At 42.0% G+C, this 12,522-nt stretch overlaps 2 protein-coding genes across 2 annotated transcripts; one reads left to right on the forward strand and one right to left on the reverse strand.

Moving 5' to 3' along the window:
• The first annotated feature begins 2,822 nt into the window (after positions 1–2,822).
• LOC102021910 (olfactory receptor 10C1-like) lies at positions 2,823–3,794 on the forward strand. Its single transcript, XM_005409658.2, has one exon. The coding sequence runs from the start codon at positions 2,826–2,828 to the stop codon at positions 3,792–3,794; it is 969 nt and encodes a 322-aa protein (XP_005409715.1). The 5' UTR covers positions 2,823–2,825.
• A 5,213-nt stretch (positions 3,795–9,007) lies between these two features.
• LOC102022220 (olfactory receptor 2H2-like) lies at positions 9,008–9,940 on the reverse strand. Its single transcript, XM_005409659.1, has one exon. It carries the CDS (start codon positions 9,938–9,940, stop codon positions 9,008–9,010), a length of 933 nt encoding a protein of 310 aa, XP_005409716.1.
• Between the last annotated feature and the right edge of the window lie 2,582 nt (positions 9,941–12,522).

Here is a 12,522-nt window from a genome sequence, read left to right on the forward strand (position 1 = left end):
AATCAAACAGCCTCTAACTCATGAGCACTAGCTGAGAGAGAGGAGTGAGAGCTGGGCCTCCTGTGCCGCTGCAGCGAGAGCCCGTCCTGGGACCCTGGCCCAGCCCTCAGCGTGCTCTCCGTGCTCTCCCTCCAGCACCAGGAGAAGAGGAAAGCTCCTGAAAGTGCACAGCTGCGCCGTACTTCACGGCTCCCAGCATCTCCACCTCAGCAGAGGAAGGAATCCCAGGAACAAGAAAAACGGCAACAAATCAGATCGTGCCTGGCTCACAGCTGGTTCAACCACAAGGAAAGGGAAGAGAACGTTGTTGCCTTTGTCTATATTTTAATCTCTGTGCTCCTGGTGCACTTATTTGCCATTTCAGCATTTCTTTCTAGGCCAAATACCACTTTCATCAGGTGAAATGTTAGTGGTACTTGGAGACCCTCCCCACCACGGACACGTGCTTTCCTGGCTGTGATCTCAGCCCTTTGCAAGGTCAGACATGCACCACCACGGATGCCATCTCTGCTCAGCCCGTGAGTCTGTAAACGCCAGGTGGGTGAGAGCAGCAAGAGCACCTGGAGATGAACATCTTCATGGTACAGAGAGTTGAAAACTGGTCAGACCTTGTTCCTTGTAGGCTGGGACATCCCTCTTGGCCTGCTCCTCGGCGTTGCCCAGGAAGCCTGGGACATCCTCGAGGCAGGAATGTGTGATGGGTGAGATAAGGCCGGCAGATATAACTGACGAGTCAGCACGTTAAGGAAATCTCAGTTAAAAACAAATAAGTAAACTATTGTCTCAGTTCTTTGCCTCAGCCTTAAGTGAACTACTTACTGCTACATGAAAAATGTAGATGTTTAAATTAACCACAGTGCAAAGAACATGTTTACGCATGATTTACAGTAAGCTTGAGTGCATCCTAACAGGATACTTTATGCATATGCAGTCTTCACAGCAGCCGTGTGCATGAGCTCATAGAGAGGCTGCCTCATCTTTAGGGAAGTCTGTGACAGTCAAATCACCCCCATCCTGAAGTTTGGTGCTCATGCAGAGGCCGGTAGATATCTAATTAAATAAAGTAAAGGGTTTATAGTGCACTACAGTCCTTCCCCAAGACTTAAGGACATATGTATGCATGCAGTGTAATTTTTATTATCCTCTCTTCAATGACAGATTAACAGAAAGCTAAAGAAATAGCGACAGAGTTGAGGAATAGGAGACATTTGGGTGGAGAAGTAAAACTGCCCAGAAGAGAGTGCAGGGCACAACCTCCCGTGACAGTGCACGTGCATAGATCGCCCCTGTAGCTAAAGCCCCGTGAGCACTCATGGGAATTAGCACAATGTCCCCGGCAACCTCCTAGGAACCCCAGTATCACTGCCCCCTTTCATAAGTGAGGAAATTCAGGAAGAGAAATTGTGAGTAAACTTAACTTAGGTTCAGATTAGCTGGCTACCCTGAGACTGCAAACCTTGTAGACTATTTGGGACATTCAACCACTGTGCTACCCCGCACGCATCTATGTGTCAGGTGTGTGTGACTAAATGTTACAGTGTGCCCATGCTTTTGTGAATGTAGCTAGTATGTTTGGTTATTCATAATCTGAAATCTCTACAGGTGTACGTTCTATGTTAATGTGTAAACAATGGCAGCACAGACATCAGTTTATGTTTGCAAACAGATTCCAAAACAATCCAAGGGATATCTATTCATTTTTTGCCCGTTCCAGGGAAAACACTGTCTAGATTTTGGGTTAATGATATTTCCAAGTCAGCAATCCAGACTTTAGTACATGTCCCAAAGCACTGGGTACCCGCTAGAAATGCAAAGAGTTGGACAGGACAGCAGTGTGAGGCCCACCGCATCATAGGTAAATAGTTCTATCAATTGTCAGTGACCTGATTCTCAGATTTCCACCAGTCGTGCTAAGAAATGTGAATTGTAACTGGCAGCAACGCAGTGGTGATCTCCACTAGCAGTGAGCTGCACTGGGGACATCGGAGGGAAGCCCGGAGCTGCTGGGCCACGAGCCGCCAGCGGAGGCGGGCACAGGTGGTGTGGCATGGCCAGGTGCCCTGCTTGCCCTTCAGACCTCAGGCCCCGCTTCTTCTTCTCAAGAACCCTCTCTGACCCTCTAATCGAAGCCAGTCAGCCCCAGGACATGCCCTGGTATTATTTCAAACAGCCATTTTCGCTTTCCATTTGCCTTCCCTCAAATGTAAGTCTGACTTGGGAAAAAGGGGGTTAGTTGATTGCTGAGTCCCAATGCCCACAAGGAAATTGGAAAATTCCCTGAACTCAGTAATCACTGAATAAAGAGGTGAAGAAAGCAAGTCAGGGGTAACGGAAATGGAGAGAAATGAGCAGCTGTGGAATGAACTTTGCATTGTTTTTTTGGTTTTTTTTGGTATCGGGAATTGAAGTCAGGACCTTGTGCTTGCTATGCAGGTGCTTGAGCCACAGAGCTATATCCCCTGCCCAAGCTGACCTTTTTAATTTCTAGGGTATTTGTTCATTCTGTATGAGGACATGTTAATAGCATATAATGTCTGTTTGGTAACATCTGACCACTGGTTAAAGGAAGACAGCGTTGAGCTGCCATGGCCATTTGTCCATTTCTCCTTTGGTAACTAAGCGTGTTTTGCACACATCTGCAGATAGAGTGAACACAGTATAGGACTTGCGAAAAGGTATGAGGACGAGAGGTAATTTCCAAACTTCTTGAACTTTAGGTTTGCAGAAATCTCTCTCTGCCTTGCCCAAGTCTCCAGAGGGAGGTAAGCATCGGTCTCTCATCTGGGGAACCGTTCGGAGGTCTTCGCTCTTCTCTCTTCCAGGCCATGAGTCTGAATTGCTCCCTGTGGCAAGACAACGGTGTGTCTGTGAAACGTTTCGCATTTGCCAAATTCTCCGAGGTTGCAGAGCAGTGCTTCCTCCTGTTTGCCCTGGTCCTGCTAATGTTCTTAGCCTCACTGATGGGCAACGCTCTCATAGCCCTGGCCATCCGCACCAACCCAGTCCTGCACACGCCCATGTACTTCTTCCTGGCCAACCTGTCTCTCCTGGAGATTGGCTACACATCCTCGGTGGTACCTCAGATGCTGCAGAGCCTTGTGAGCGAGGCCCCGGCCATCTCCCGGGAGGGCTGTGCCACACAGATGTTTTTCTTCACGTTTTTTGCCATCAGTGAATGCTGCCTTTTGGCCGCCATGGCTTTCGACCGCTACATGGCCATATGCTCCCCGCTCCACTATGCAACGCGAATGAGCCGTGGGAGGTGTGCCTGCCTGGCGATGATGTCCTGGGGGGTGGGCTGCACAGTAGGCTTGGGCCAGACCAATTATATTTTCTCCTTGGACTTCTGCGGCCCCTGTGAGATAGACCACTTCTTCTGCGACCTCCCCCCAATCCTGGCGCTCGCCTGTGGGGACACCTCTCATAACGAGGCTGCGGTCTTTGTGGTAGCCGTCTTTTGCATCTCCAGCCCGTTTTTGCTGATCATTGCTTCCTACGGCAGGATTCTTGCTTCGGTGCTGGGCATGCCCTCGCCTGAGGGCCGCCACAAAGCCCTCTCCACCTGTTCTTCCCACCTACTCGTGGTGACCCTCTTCTATGGCTCAGGATCTGTCACCTACTTGAGACCCAAGGCCAGCCACTCACCAGGAGTGGACAAACTGCTGGCCCTCTTCTACACAGTGGTGACCTCCATGCTCAACCCCGTCATCTACAGCCTACGGAACAAAGAAGTTAAAGCTGCTCTGCGGAGAACCTTGGGGAGCAGGAAGGCTTTGACTCAGGATAGGCACTGAGCACTACACGGATCTGCTCCTTGGAGGAGATGCACAGCCAGAGCGTGTGCACAAAAAATTAGGCCCTCTGCCCTCCTGTCAGAGGCTTCTTCTGAAACTGTCACTGGCAGTTTGGAGTCATCGCTGGACTCAGAGCTATTTTCTGATTGCGAATTCTTCAAGCAAATTGGCTGGTAAAGAATTTTACTAGCAACATTAGACAAGTTTTTGAAAGCATTTTAGTCCAGGCTGAGAACATAAATTTCCAGTTTATGTCTTGGAAGTGTGGTGGTTTCTCACTCCACGTTTGCAGATATTTCCTTGATCCAAGCCACTCCACCAGGCCCCTCCGCCATACTGTTTCTAATGTGGAGTCAGCTGACCATCGAACTCATACCTTTATGCCTATCCCATGTAGGTCTTAATCCTCTAATAACTCACAGCATATCATTTCTTTCCATAAAAGTGTTTTAAAATTCTTCAACCATAATTATTAACAGTTGTAACATAATATAGTCCCAACAAGTCCTGTGACTTGAGTATGCAAGCAAACATGTAAATAGTCCAAATAAATAAACTTGTAAATTTCAGAGATATTTGCTACAAAATGTTAGAAGAAAAATACAGGAAATTTTTGTCAAAATGTTTTTTAAAAAGATGTAAATAATATTAAAATTCAAGATATAAGAAATCAAACTAAGTAATAATGAATATAAACCATTTTTCAAGTTTTTATTTAATACACAAATTTCCATTGTGCAGATGAGTCTTGACTCGGTATACTTGGAGATCACCCAGAAAACTTCTCCTGAGAGACATGAACATGGTTACACCACAACGTGGCAGCCACAGGCCTCTATAGAGGCCTTGTCTTAATCGGAACATCTAGTTTTCAGAGAACTTCTGTGTTAACATTGGATGGATGAAGAACTAACAACTGCTCACACAGTGTGACAGATAGTGGAAAACGTGATGACACCATGACTGAAGGTTATCTGCCAAATACAAGATTTAGCAGGATGTGATGTTTCTATAGTCAGGGGAAGATATTTATGCTCATAAATGAATTGGTGTGTATTTTACTGTACATCCCTTTATTACCAAAAACTGTCCAATCCATGTAAACATAATGCTTTGCGCTTTTTACATGGCTGGTTAATAATTGCACTACAACTATGGTGGGAATGTTACGCGCAGACATTAGAAATTGTTACGGTTTATACCTAAATGTCCTTAAGCACCTTATACATTGATAGGCAGGGCTTTTCAACCATGACTGGACCATGAGGTTGCTATAGGTAAATGTGCTGTTAGGAGGCGGGGCCTGGTCTCAAAAGGCAGATCACTGGGGGTGTGACCAGGAAGGGCATATCTCCCTCCTGGCTGGACCTTTGTGTCTCATAAAATAAACCTAATGCATAATTAATTATTCTCAATATTTTCTGTGTTACATATCCCTGAAATGTCGACGTGTCTCACAAATTTGGTTCTCAGTGTCTGCGCTGTTTGGTTTCAAAGACCATCTGATGTACATTCACTTAGTAGCTGCAGGAACCACAGCCAAAGAGCAGTGTAGGTAAGGACCACTCACTTAGTTCCAGCTCCAGCGCACGGAGGGTGTCACCCAAGGTAATCTTCAAGCCTTCCCAACACTATGATCGTCCTCAGTGTATTCCGGACACCAAGCAGCCCATGGCTGACCATCCCTTCAACAAGGAGGGGCAAGAGCATCAGCATTCGGTCCAGGCAGGCTGGTTCCAGGCCCCAAGGCACTGGCTCATCCTGTCCCTCTCCTCTGAGTCCCTGCATCTCCCTTGAGCAACGAGGGGTGAGGAGGACCCAGCATTCCCGGAGGATGTGTCTGCTGGGTGACTAGTCCTAGTATTCAGACATCTTCAACTTGTGAGCTGTTCTGGCTGATTTTATTTTTCATATTTAAAGCCTCTGGTTTGGTTTTGATCAGTATATGTTCACATAATAACTTCATTTTTAGTTTAATTACATTTACTGATATGATTTAGATACACATAATGATCACATTCATTGTAGGGAATTTGTACCTGTACAAGATATATCTTAATTCCTCTTTTCTTTCCATCCCATGCCTTTTCTTCAAACCCCCTTTCCCTCCCCATTCACAAAGCTTCATTTTAATTTTATCCTTCTTTTCTCATTTTTCTTTCCCTCCCTTCCTTTTCCCCTCCACCTCCCTAGTTCTCCTTTCCTTTTGAACAGTTTCCTCCTGTTTCACAATATTGATTGTACATTTGGGTTCTTATTTATATTTTCAGTTTCTCACACCAGAGACATAATTCAGTATTTGCACATATGTATCCAATTTATTTCACTAATGGTTATGGTCTCAAGTTCCATCCATTTAGCAATAAATGCCACAATTTTATCCTTCAGTATGGCAGAGTAGTACTGCACTGTACAGAGAACACTTCTTATCCATTCTTTGGTTGATGAGCATCTGGGATAATTCCAAGATTTGGCTATTATGAACTGTGCTACTACAAACACGGGTGTGCATATTTTACTGTGGTATGATGCTTTAAATTCTTCTGGGAAAATACCAGAAGGGGAATAGCTGGGCCAAATGAGACTTCTAATTCTAGTTTTTTGAGAAATCTCCACACTGATTTCCATAGTAGTTGCACCAGTCTATAAGGTTTTTTCATGAATGAATGTTGTACTTGTCAAAAGCTTTTTCTGCATGTATTGAGATGATTATGTGATTTTTATCTTTGGCTCTGTTGATATGGGGTATTACATTTATTGATTTGCATATGTTTTTCATATCTATAATAAATTACTTCATATTTTGAAGTTATATTATAAAATGCTTATTTACTTCAGATTATTAAAAATTCCTGCTTGTTTTCACATTATGAGATAGCCTTCCTTATTCTTGGAAATAGTTCCCCTCATACTACTTTGATGGTATGAGTCTGATGGTGTCAGCTTTCATGTACACAGAATGCATAAGGCATATCTATTTTTATTTTTTATTCTGCACTCTCATATGTAGTACTGAGGGATCACTACAAAACACCAGTGGCAGAAGAAATAATACCAAAAATCAACAAATGAAATCATATCAAAGGAACAAATTCTGCACAGCAAAAGAAATAACCAACAGAGGGAAGAGACAACATACAGAATGGGAAAAATAATTTGTGACCTATTCCTCAAACAGAGGGCTAAGATCCAGATACAAAAAGAATTTTTAAAAATTGACCTTCCCAAAATGAAAGACAAAATTTAAAAATGGGCAACTGAAATGAGTAGTCGCTTCTCAGAAGTACAAATGAGCAATAAATACACAAAAAGTATTCAACATCACTGGACACTAGAGAAATTCAAATTAAAATAACACTGAGATTTCACCTTCTTCCAGAAAGAATGGCTACGATTGTGAAACTGAATAATAATAACTGCTGGTGAGGCTGTGGGGAAAAAGGAATGCTTCTACATTGTTGGAATGTAATGGTTGATTTTTTTTTTTTTTGTACTGGGAATTGAACTCAGGACCTTGCAATTGCTAGGCAGGTGCCTGTGCTGCTGAGCTACATCCCCATCCTTCACTGTTGGAATGCAAACTAGTACAATGACTATGGAACTCAGTGTGGAGGTACCTTCAAAAATGAAAAAGGGAAATTCCATATGACCAGTGGTCCCCTTCCAGATATCTTTCCCACAATGTGGATGTCATATTAAAATGCAGAGCCTTCTGGACTCATGGCCCTGAGACCAGCTGGTGTACTGTGTGAATATCATTTTTGTTAGTTTTTTGCACTTATTACTTGAAATTACAGGATTTTAAATGCTCCAGATAACCATACTGCTTATCAGGTGTTTAGTTGCCCTAAGCCATCAGTGAAGATTAATCTGAATTTGAGCATAGTTATTAAGGTCAAATTATATTTTAAGGAGTAGAGGAAGATGAGGTTTACAGAGACGGTGCCTACACAACCTTATCAGACTGGATCATGTTTTTCTGACTGTTTATAAGTCAACCATTAAAGCAGTTTTTAAATATTCACCTGGAATTATCTATCTGTATTTAAATACTTCAAGATTTTAAAAAGAATATGAAACAGCATCACTTAAATTTTAACACATTGCAAGTGTGTAAAGACAATAAGGATCAGGAGAATATCTTGTAAGTAAATATGGTCAGTATTTGGGAAATAACATGAATATTGTAATTTTTTATTCAAATTGTGAAGTAATTTACTAGAATAGATGAAAACTTTATGGTCAATGTGAAGAGAAACAATCTTATAAATACTATAGAGTTTTAACATAAATAAAATACTATATAAATGACAAGGACAAACTTTTTTCTCATTTATAAAGCTATGTTTACTTTTGTGAAATTTAAATATTCAGATTTAATGATGATGCTTCAAACTGTGTTTGCATATTTTGTCTCACAGCCAAGGATTAGAACAAAAGAATTGATCAAAAGGGATGGACAGCTATTTCATACCAAGGAGAGATGCACAAGAGCATTGCCTAGGCTGCCTTAGCAGTGTCTTCCTACCTGTCGCTATTTAGTCTCAGACCTCCCCTCCTTTGACAGTTTCCAGTCTGTGTGGGAGAGATCAGAAAACCCTGGGTGAACCTAATCCCAGATGCTTCTGAAGAATGCTCAGAGTTGACATCCCCTGGATAATGCCGAGCAGTAGGGTCTCGTAGCTTTGCAGCAGGCCTTCACCTTGTCGGGGAAGCTGCTCACAGAGCACACCCCTGGCTCTGGTATCACCAAATGTGAAGCCTGCAAATAAAGAGGATGTGCTCTTGGGTAAACTTAAACTTCTGCTTCCATGAGAAAGAAGATTTACTTCCATGATGAGAAAGGGCTTGGTGGTAACTGTGTCACCCATACCATCGGTAGTGACTAGAGCAACGGTGTAAGACTTGCGGTTGTGCACCTCACACACATTCATATACCTGCAAATACGTGTTTACTGATGGAATCCTTATGAAGGAGCTGAGAAAAGGAGATACATAGCGTTCCCAGAAAGAAGGTTACGAATTTGAAGTCAATAACTTCAATGTCATTATAGAAAATGAGCTGCCTACTTCTTTTTGACATTAAATGTTCTATTTCATTTATTTTTCCCACCCATTTTTGTTTAGAAGATTTAGCCACACTCCTTATAAATGAAAGAGAGATCACAAGTAGATAATACCCAAAAGTTCCTCAATGTTTTTCACGATTCTCTTTAAGTTGGTTCTCTTGCCAGTAACCTTTTTATTGCCCATTTAGCTTCTTTGTTTCTCAAGGTGTAGATCAAAGGATTAAGTGAAGGTGTCACTATAGAATAGAAAAGGGTGAGAAATCTTTTATGATTCTGTGTGTACTTGCTCTTGGGTTGAATATAGACACAAATTACCGTCCCAAAGAACAAGGTCACAACTATCAGGTGGGACCCGCATGTCCCAAATGCCTTCCTCCTGCCTTCTGTGAGCTTTATCTTCAGCACACTCCTAACAATGCAGCCATAGGAGACCAGAATGAGCCCCAGAGGCATTACCACATACAAGACAGTAGCTATGGAGAGTTCACTTTCCAGGAAGGTTGCATCCTCACAGGCTATTTGAATCAGGGCAGGCACTTCGCACATAAAATCGTCCACTCTATGGTGACTGCAGAGATGCAACTGGAAAACAAGGCTGGTCTGCACGGTGGACTCCACAAAACCACTGATCCAGGCCAGGGCTGCTAGTTGCTGGAGGAGCTTTGGGTGCATGATAACATCATAGTGGAGGGGGCGGCAGATGGCATTGAAGCGGTCATAAGCCATCACACTCAGCAGGACACACTCGGTAGAGCCCAGCCCCGAAAGCATGTACAACTGGATCACACAGCCAGTGTAGCTGATGATCTTCTCTGGACCCTTGAGATTCCAAAGCATCTGCGGGATGATGCTGGTAGTGAAACAGAGGTCCAGGAAGGAGAGGTTGGACAGGAAGAAGTACATGGGCGTGTGGAGTTTGGGGTTCAGGTAGGAGATGAGGATGATTGTTGTATTACCCAGCAGTGTTAGAATGTAGATGGTAGCAATGACCAGAAGAAGGACGAGCTCCAGCCGGGGCTGGTCAGAAAAGCCCAGTAAGATAAAACCTGCTGGGCTGCTAAGATTAACCCCGTTCATTGTTTCTCAGTCATGAACTGCCTTCCCTGGTATATCCTGTGTTATTCATTTGGGAAGAAAATCAGATACTATCATCAGTGGAAAAATAAACAACAAATGCACTTCACAGAAACCCCAAATACAGTGTATGACTGAACAATACAGTGGATGCTTACATTTTTAAAACCTTATTAAAGTAAAACACACATTGCCCTTACTCCCCGTCCCACTTCAGAGACATGTATCCCATCATTGCCCACACTTTCTGAATCTGTCCTGGAAGCCTTCTTTCCCAATTGTCTTTATTTGTGCTGTTAATCGTAAGAGCACTGGCAATGTGTCCTTTACTGTGATACATTTTAAAATTTAAACATTCACTACATATTTTATCATACCTCATATAAAACACAGAGTAGGCATCAGAATCATAAAAATGAGACATATGCCATAATAACTGAAAATGAAAAAGGCCATTAATGCACATCACCATGAAAAAGCCAAGAAACTGAAACTAAAATGATTACTACCTACATAAGTATATAGTAGTTAGGCAATCGATACATAAATTGAAAAACATAGCATAAGAAAGACTTTGAGAATAAAGTTACATAGATATGGCCACAAAAAAAGCTTAATGAAAATATTAAGCAGGAATTGTTATAGCTGGGTATCATTAATATCCATTATTTTCCTATGTAGCAATCAACAACTGAAGGTAGAACCCATGGCAGAGTTAAAGGAAACATCTACGATCCCTTATCTGAGTCACGGTTATCCATGAACAATACTCTCTAGAGGAATTTAATGCATAGTTTTCAGCAAGCAAGCTAGTTTCTATGGTGATACCCTCAAGTCTACCAACTTTAAGATTCTTTTGTACTCAGAGTACATGATTCTTCTCCCATCAGGAGAAAGGGCTCCATCTGGCCTGTTTTCTGGGGGAAAAAGTACATGAATTCAGTCCTCTAACACAATCCACTGACCTGTTACAAAATAAATTGTAAAAATGTATAAGCGTAGCTCAAATTATTAATTTGCAAAGATTAGGAAGTGTTATACAAATACATACTTCTGATGGATCAATTTTAAAGCCCCCAAAAGGACTGCAACAGATTGATTAACTCTAGGATTTATGGGGTTTAAATATCAAAAAATACTTCCCTTAAAATTGTCCAGAGAAAATTTCTGATTATCCCTCTAATATCATTATTAGAAAATAAATATTTCTAGTACAGCCAGACAATTATCACATAGTCCAGCTGAAGAATATGTGCTTTATTTTCTTTGATAACCATGGTGATAGTCAATTGCATGTTGACATTTTACCAAGACAAAACTGGTGTTTTCAGTATAATTCTTTTTTTCCAGAATCATACAAAGGAAGACTGACATTGGCGATTGCACTGTTTACTATTTGTCTACCTAGACATGTATTTTAGTGGTTAAAAATACTGAAAGCTATGATGCCACAGATTTGACATTGATTTTCATCACTTTTACCCCCCAGCGCCATGATTGAGGTAAGACAGAGAACCGTGGTGTCGAAGGACTTTGTGTCTCATGAAGGAACGATGATGGCTGAGTCACTGGTCTCACTTTACTTAATTACAGCCCCGTAATTTTTCTCTGATGCATTTGTGTGTTCATGAGTAGACTCTGTTTTCCAAAGGGACTCCACAGTGAAAATCCTTTCTCATATGACTGTTAATCATGATGAGGTAAAGGGTGTTTTGTCTGCCAAAGAGAAGGAGGTAGCCACATTTCCATGGCTAAGAATATAGGAAGCATTAGGCAACATACGAAAAAGTGCTCTGTTTATAGAAGAAGAGAACCGGCTTTCAAAAAAATGGGAAAGAAAGAGTTACCTTCCAGGCAGAATAACAATACAGCTGTAGACAGTGTTGGTGTCTGGATGAAAAGTTCAGCCATGAACACAACTCCAAGACAAGCAGTTGAGGAACTTTGTGGGGGTAACGTACTAGCACACGGGCTCTCTTGTTATCACTCAGCTCAAACTACTTTCAGGCTGATGGTCTTTAACTTGTTAATCCAGTGGGATCTCTGGAGATCTCTTTCCTGGCAACCTCCAATCACTGTATTGGAGAAGGAGACAGGTCTCCAGAGAGAACCACAGAGACCTGTGCTTTTGTTTCTAGGAGAAAATAATCAATTATGCACAACCTTGTGAACACACACATATACATACAGCTATATGTTGCTGTAAAGGTATCCATAATATAAAGGGAGGATAATTTGAATTTCAAACAATGAAAACATCCTTTAACTCTACTCATAACTAACATTGCAGAGTGCATTAAGTTTATTCACCTACATTCACCTATGAATATTTTGAGCTTTTAGAAGCCATGATAAATGGGCCTAGTTCTTCATTTCTATTTAGGGTTAGGGTGATTTCTGTGCATTTGTTTTGTAGCCAGCACATTTTCCAATTTATTTATCATTTATTTATTATTTATTTCCAATTTATTTCTCATTTTTCTTAAATGTAGGACATGGAACTACTACAAGAAAATACAAGAGCTCCAGCCCACCGCGCCTTGCGCCCAGGCAGCAAGTTCTCCGGGAGCGGCAGGGCTCCTGGG

Source organism: Chinchilla lanigera, unplaced genomic scaffold (assembly GCF_000276665.1).
Source record: "Chinchilla lanigera isolate Chin_1 unplaced genomic scaffold, ChiLan1.0 scaffold00123, whole genome shotgun sequence".
NCBI classification, from domain to species: Eukaryota; Metazoa; Chordata; class Mammalia; order Rodentia; family Chinchillidae; genus Chinchilla; species Chinchilla lanigera.

What these genes read in the sequence shown, in the direction of transcription:
- LOC102021910 (XM_005409658.2), top strand. Translation starts at nt 2,826, where the DNA reads ATGAGTCTGAATTGCTCCCTGTGGCAAGACAACGGTGTGTCTGTGAAA.
- LOC102022220 (XM_005409659.1), bottom strand. Translation starts at nt 9,940, where the DNA reads ATGAACGGGGTTAATCTTAGCAGCCCAGCAGGTTTTATCTTACTGGGC.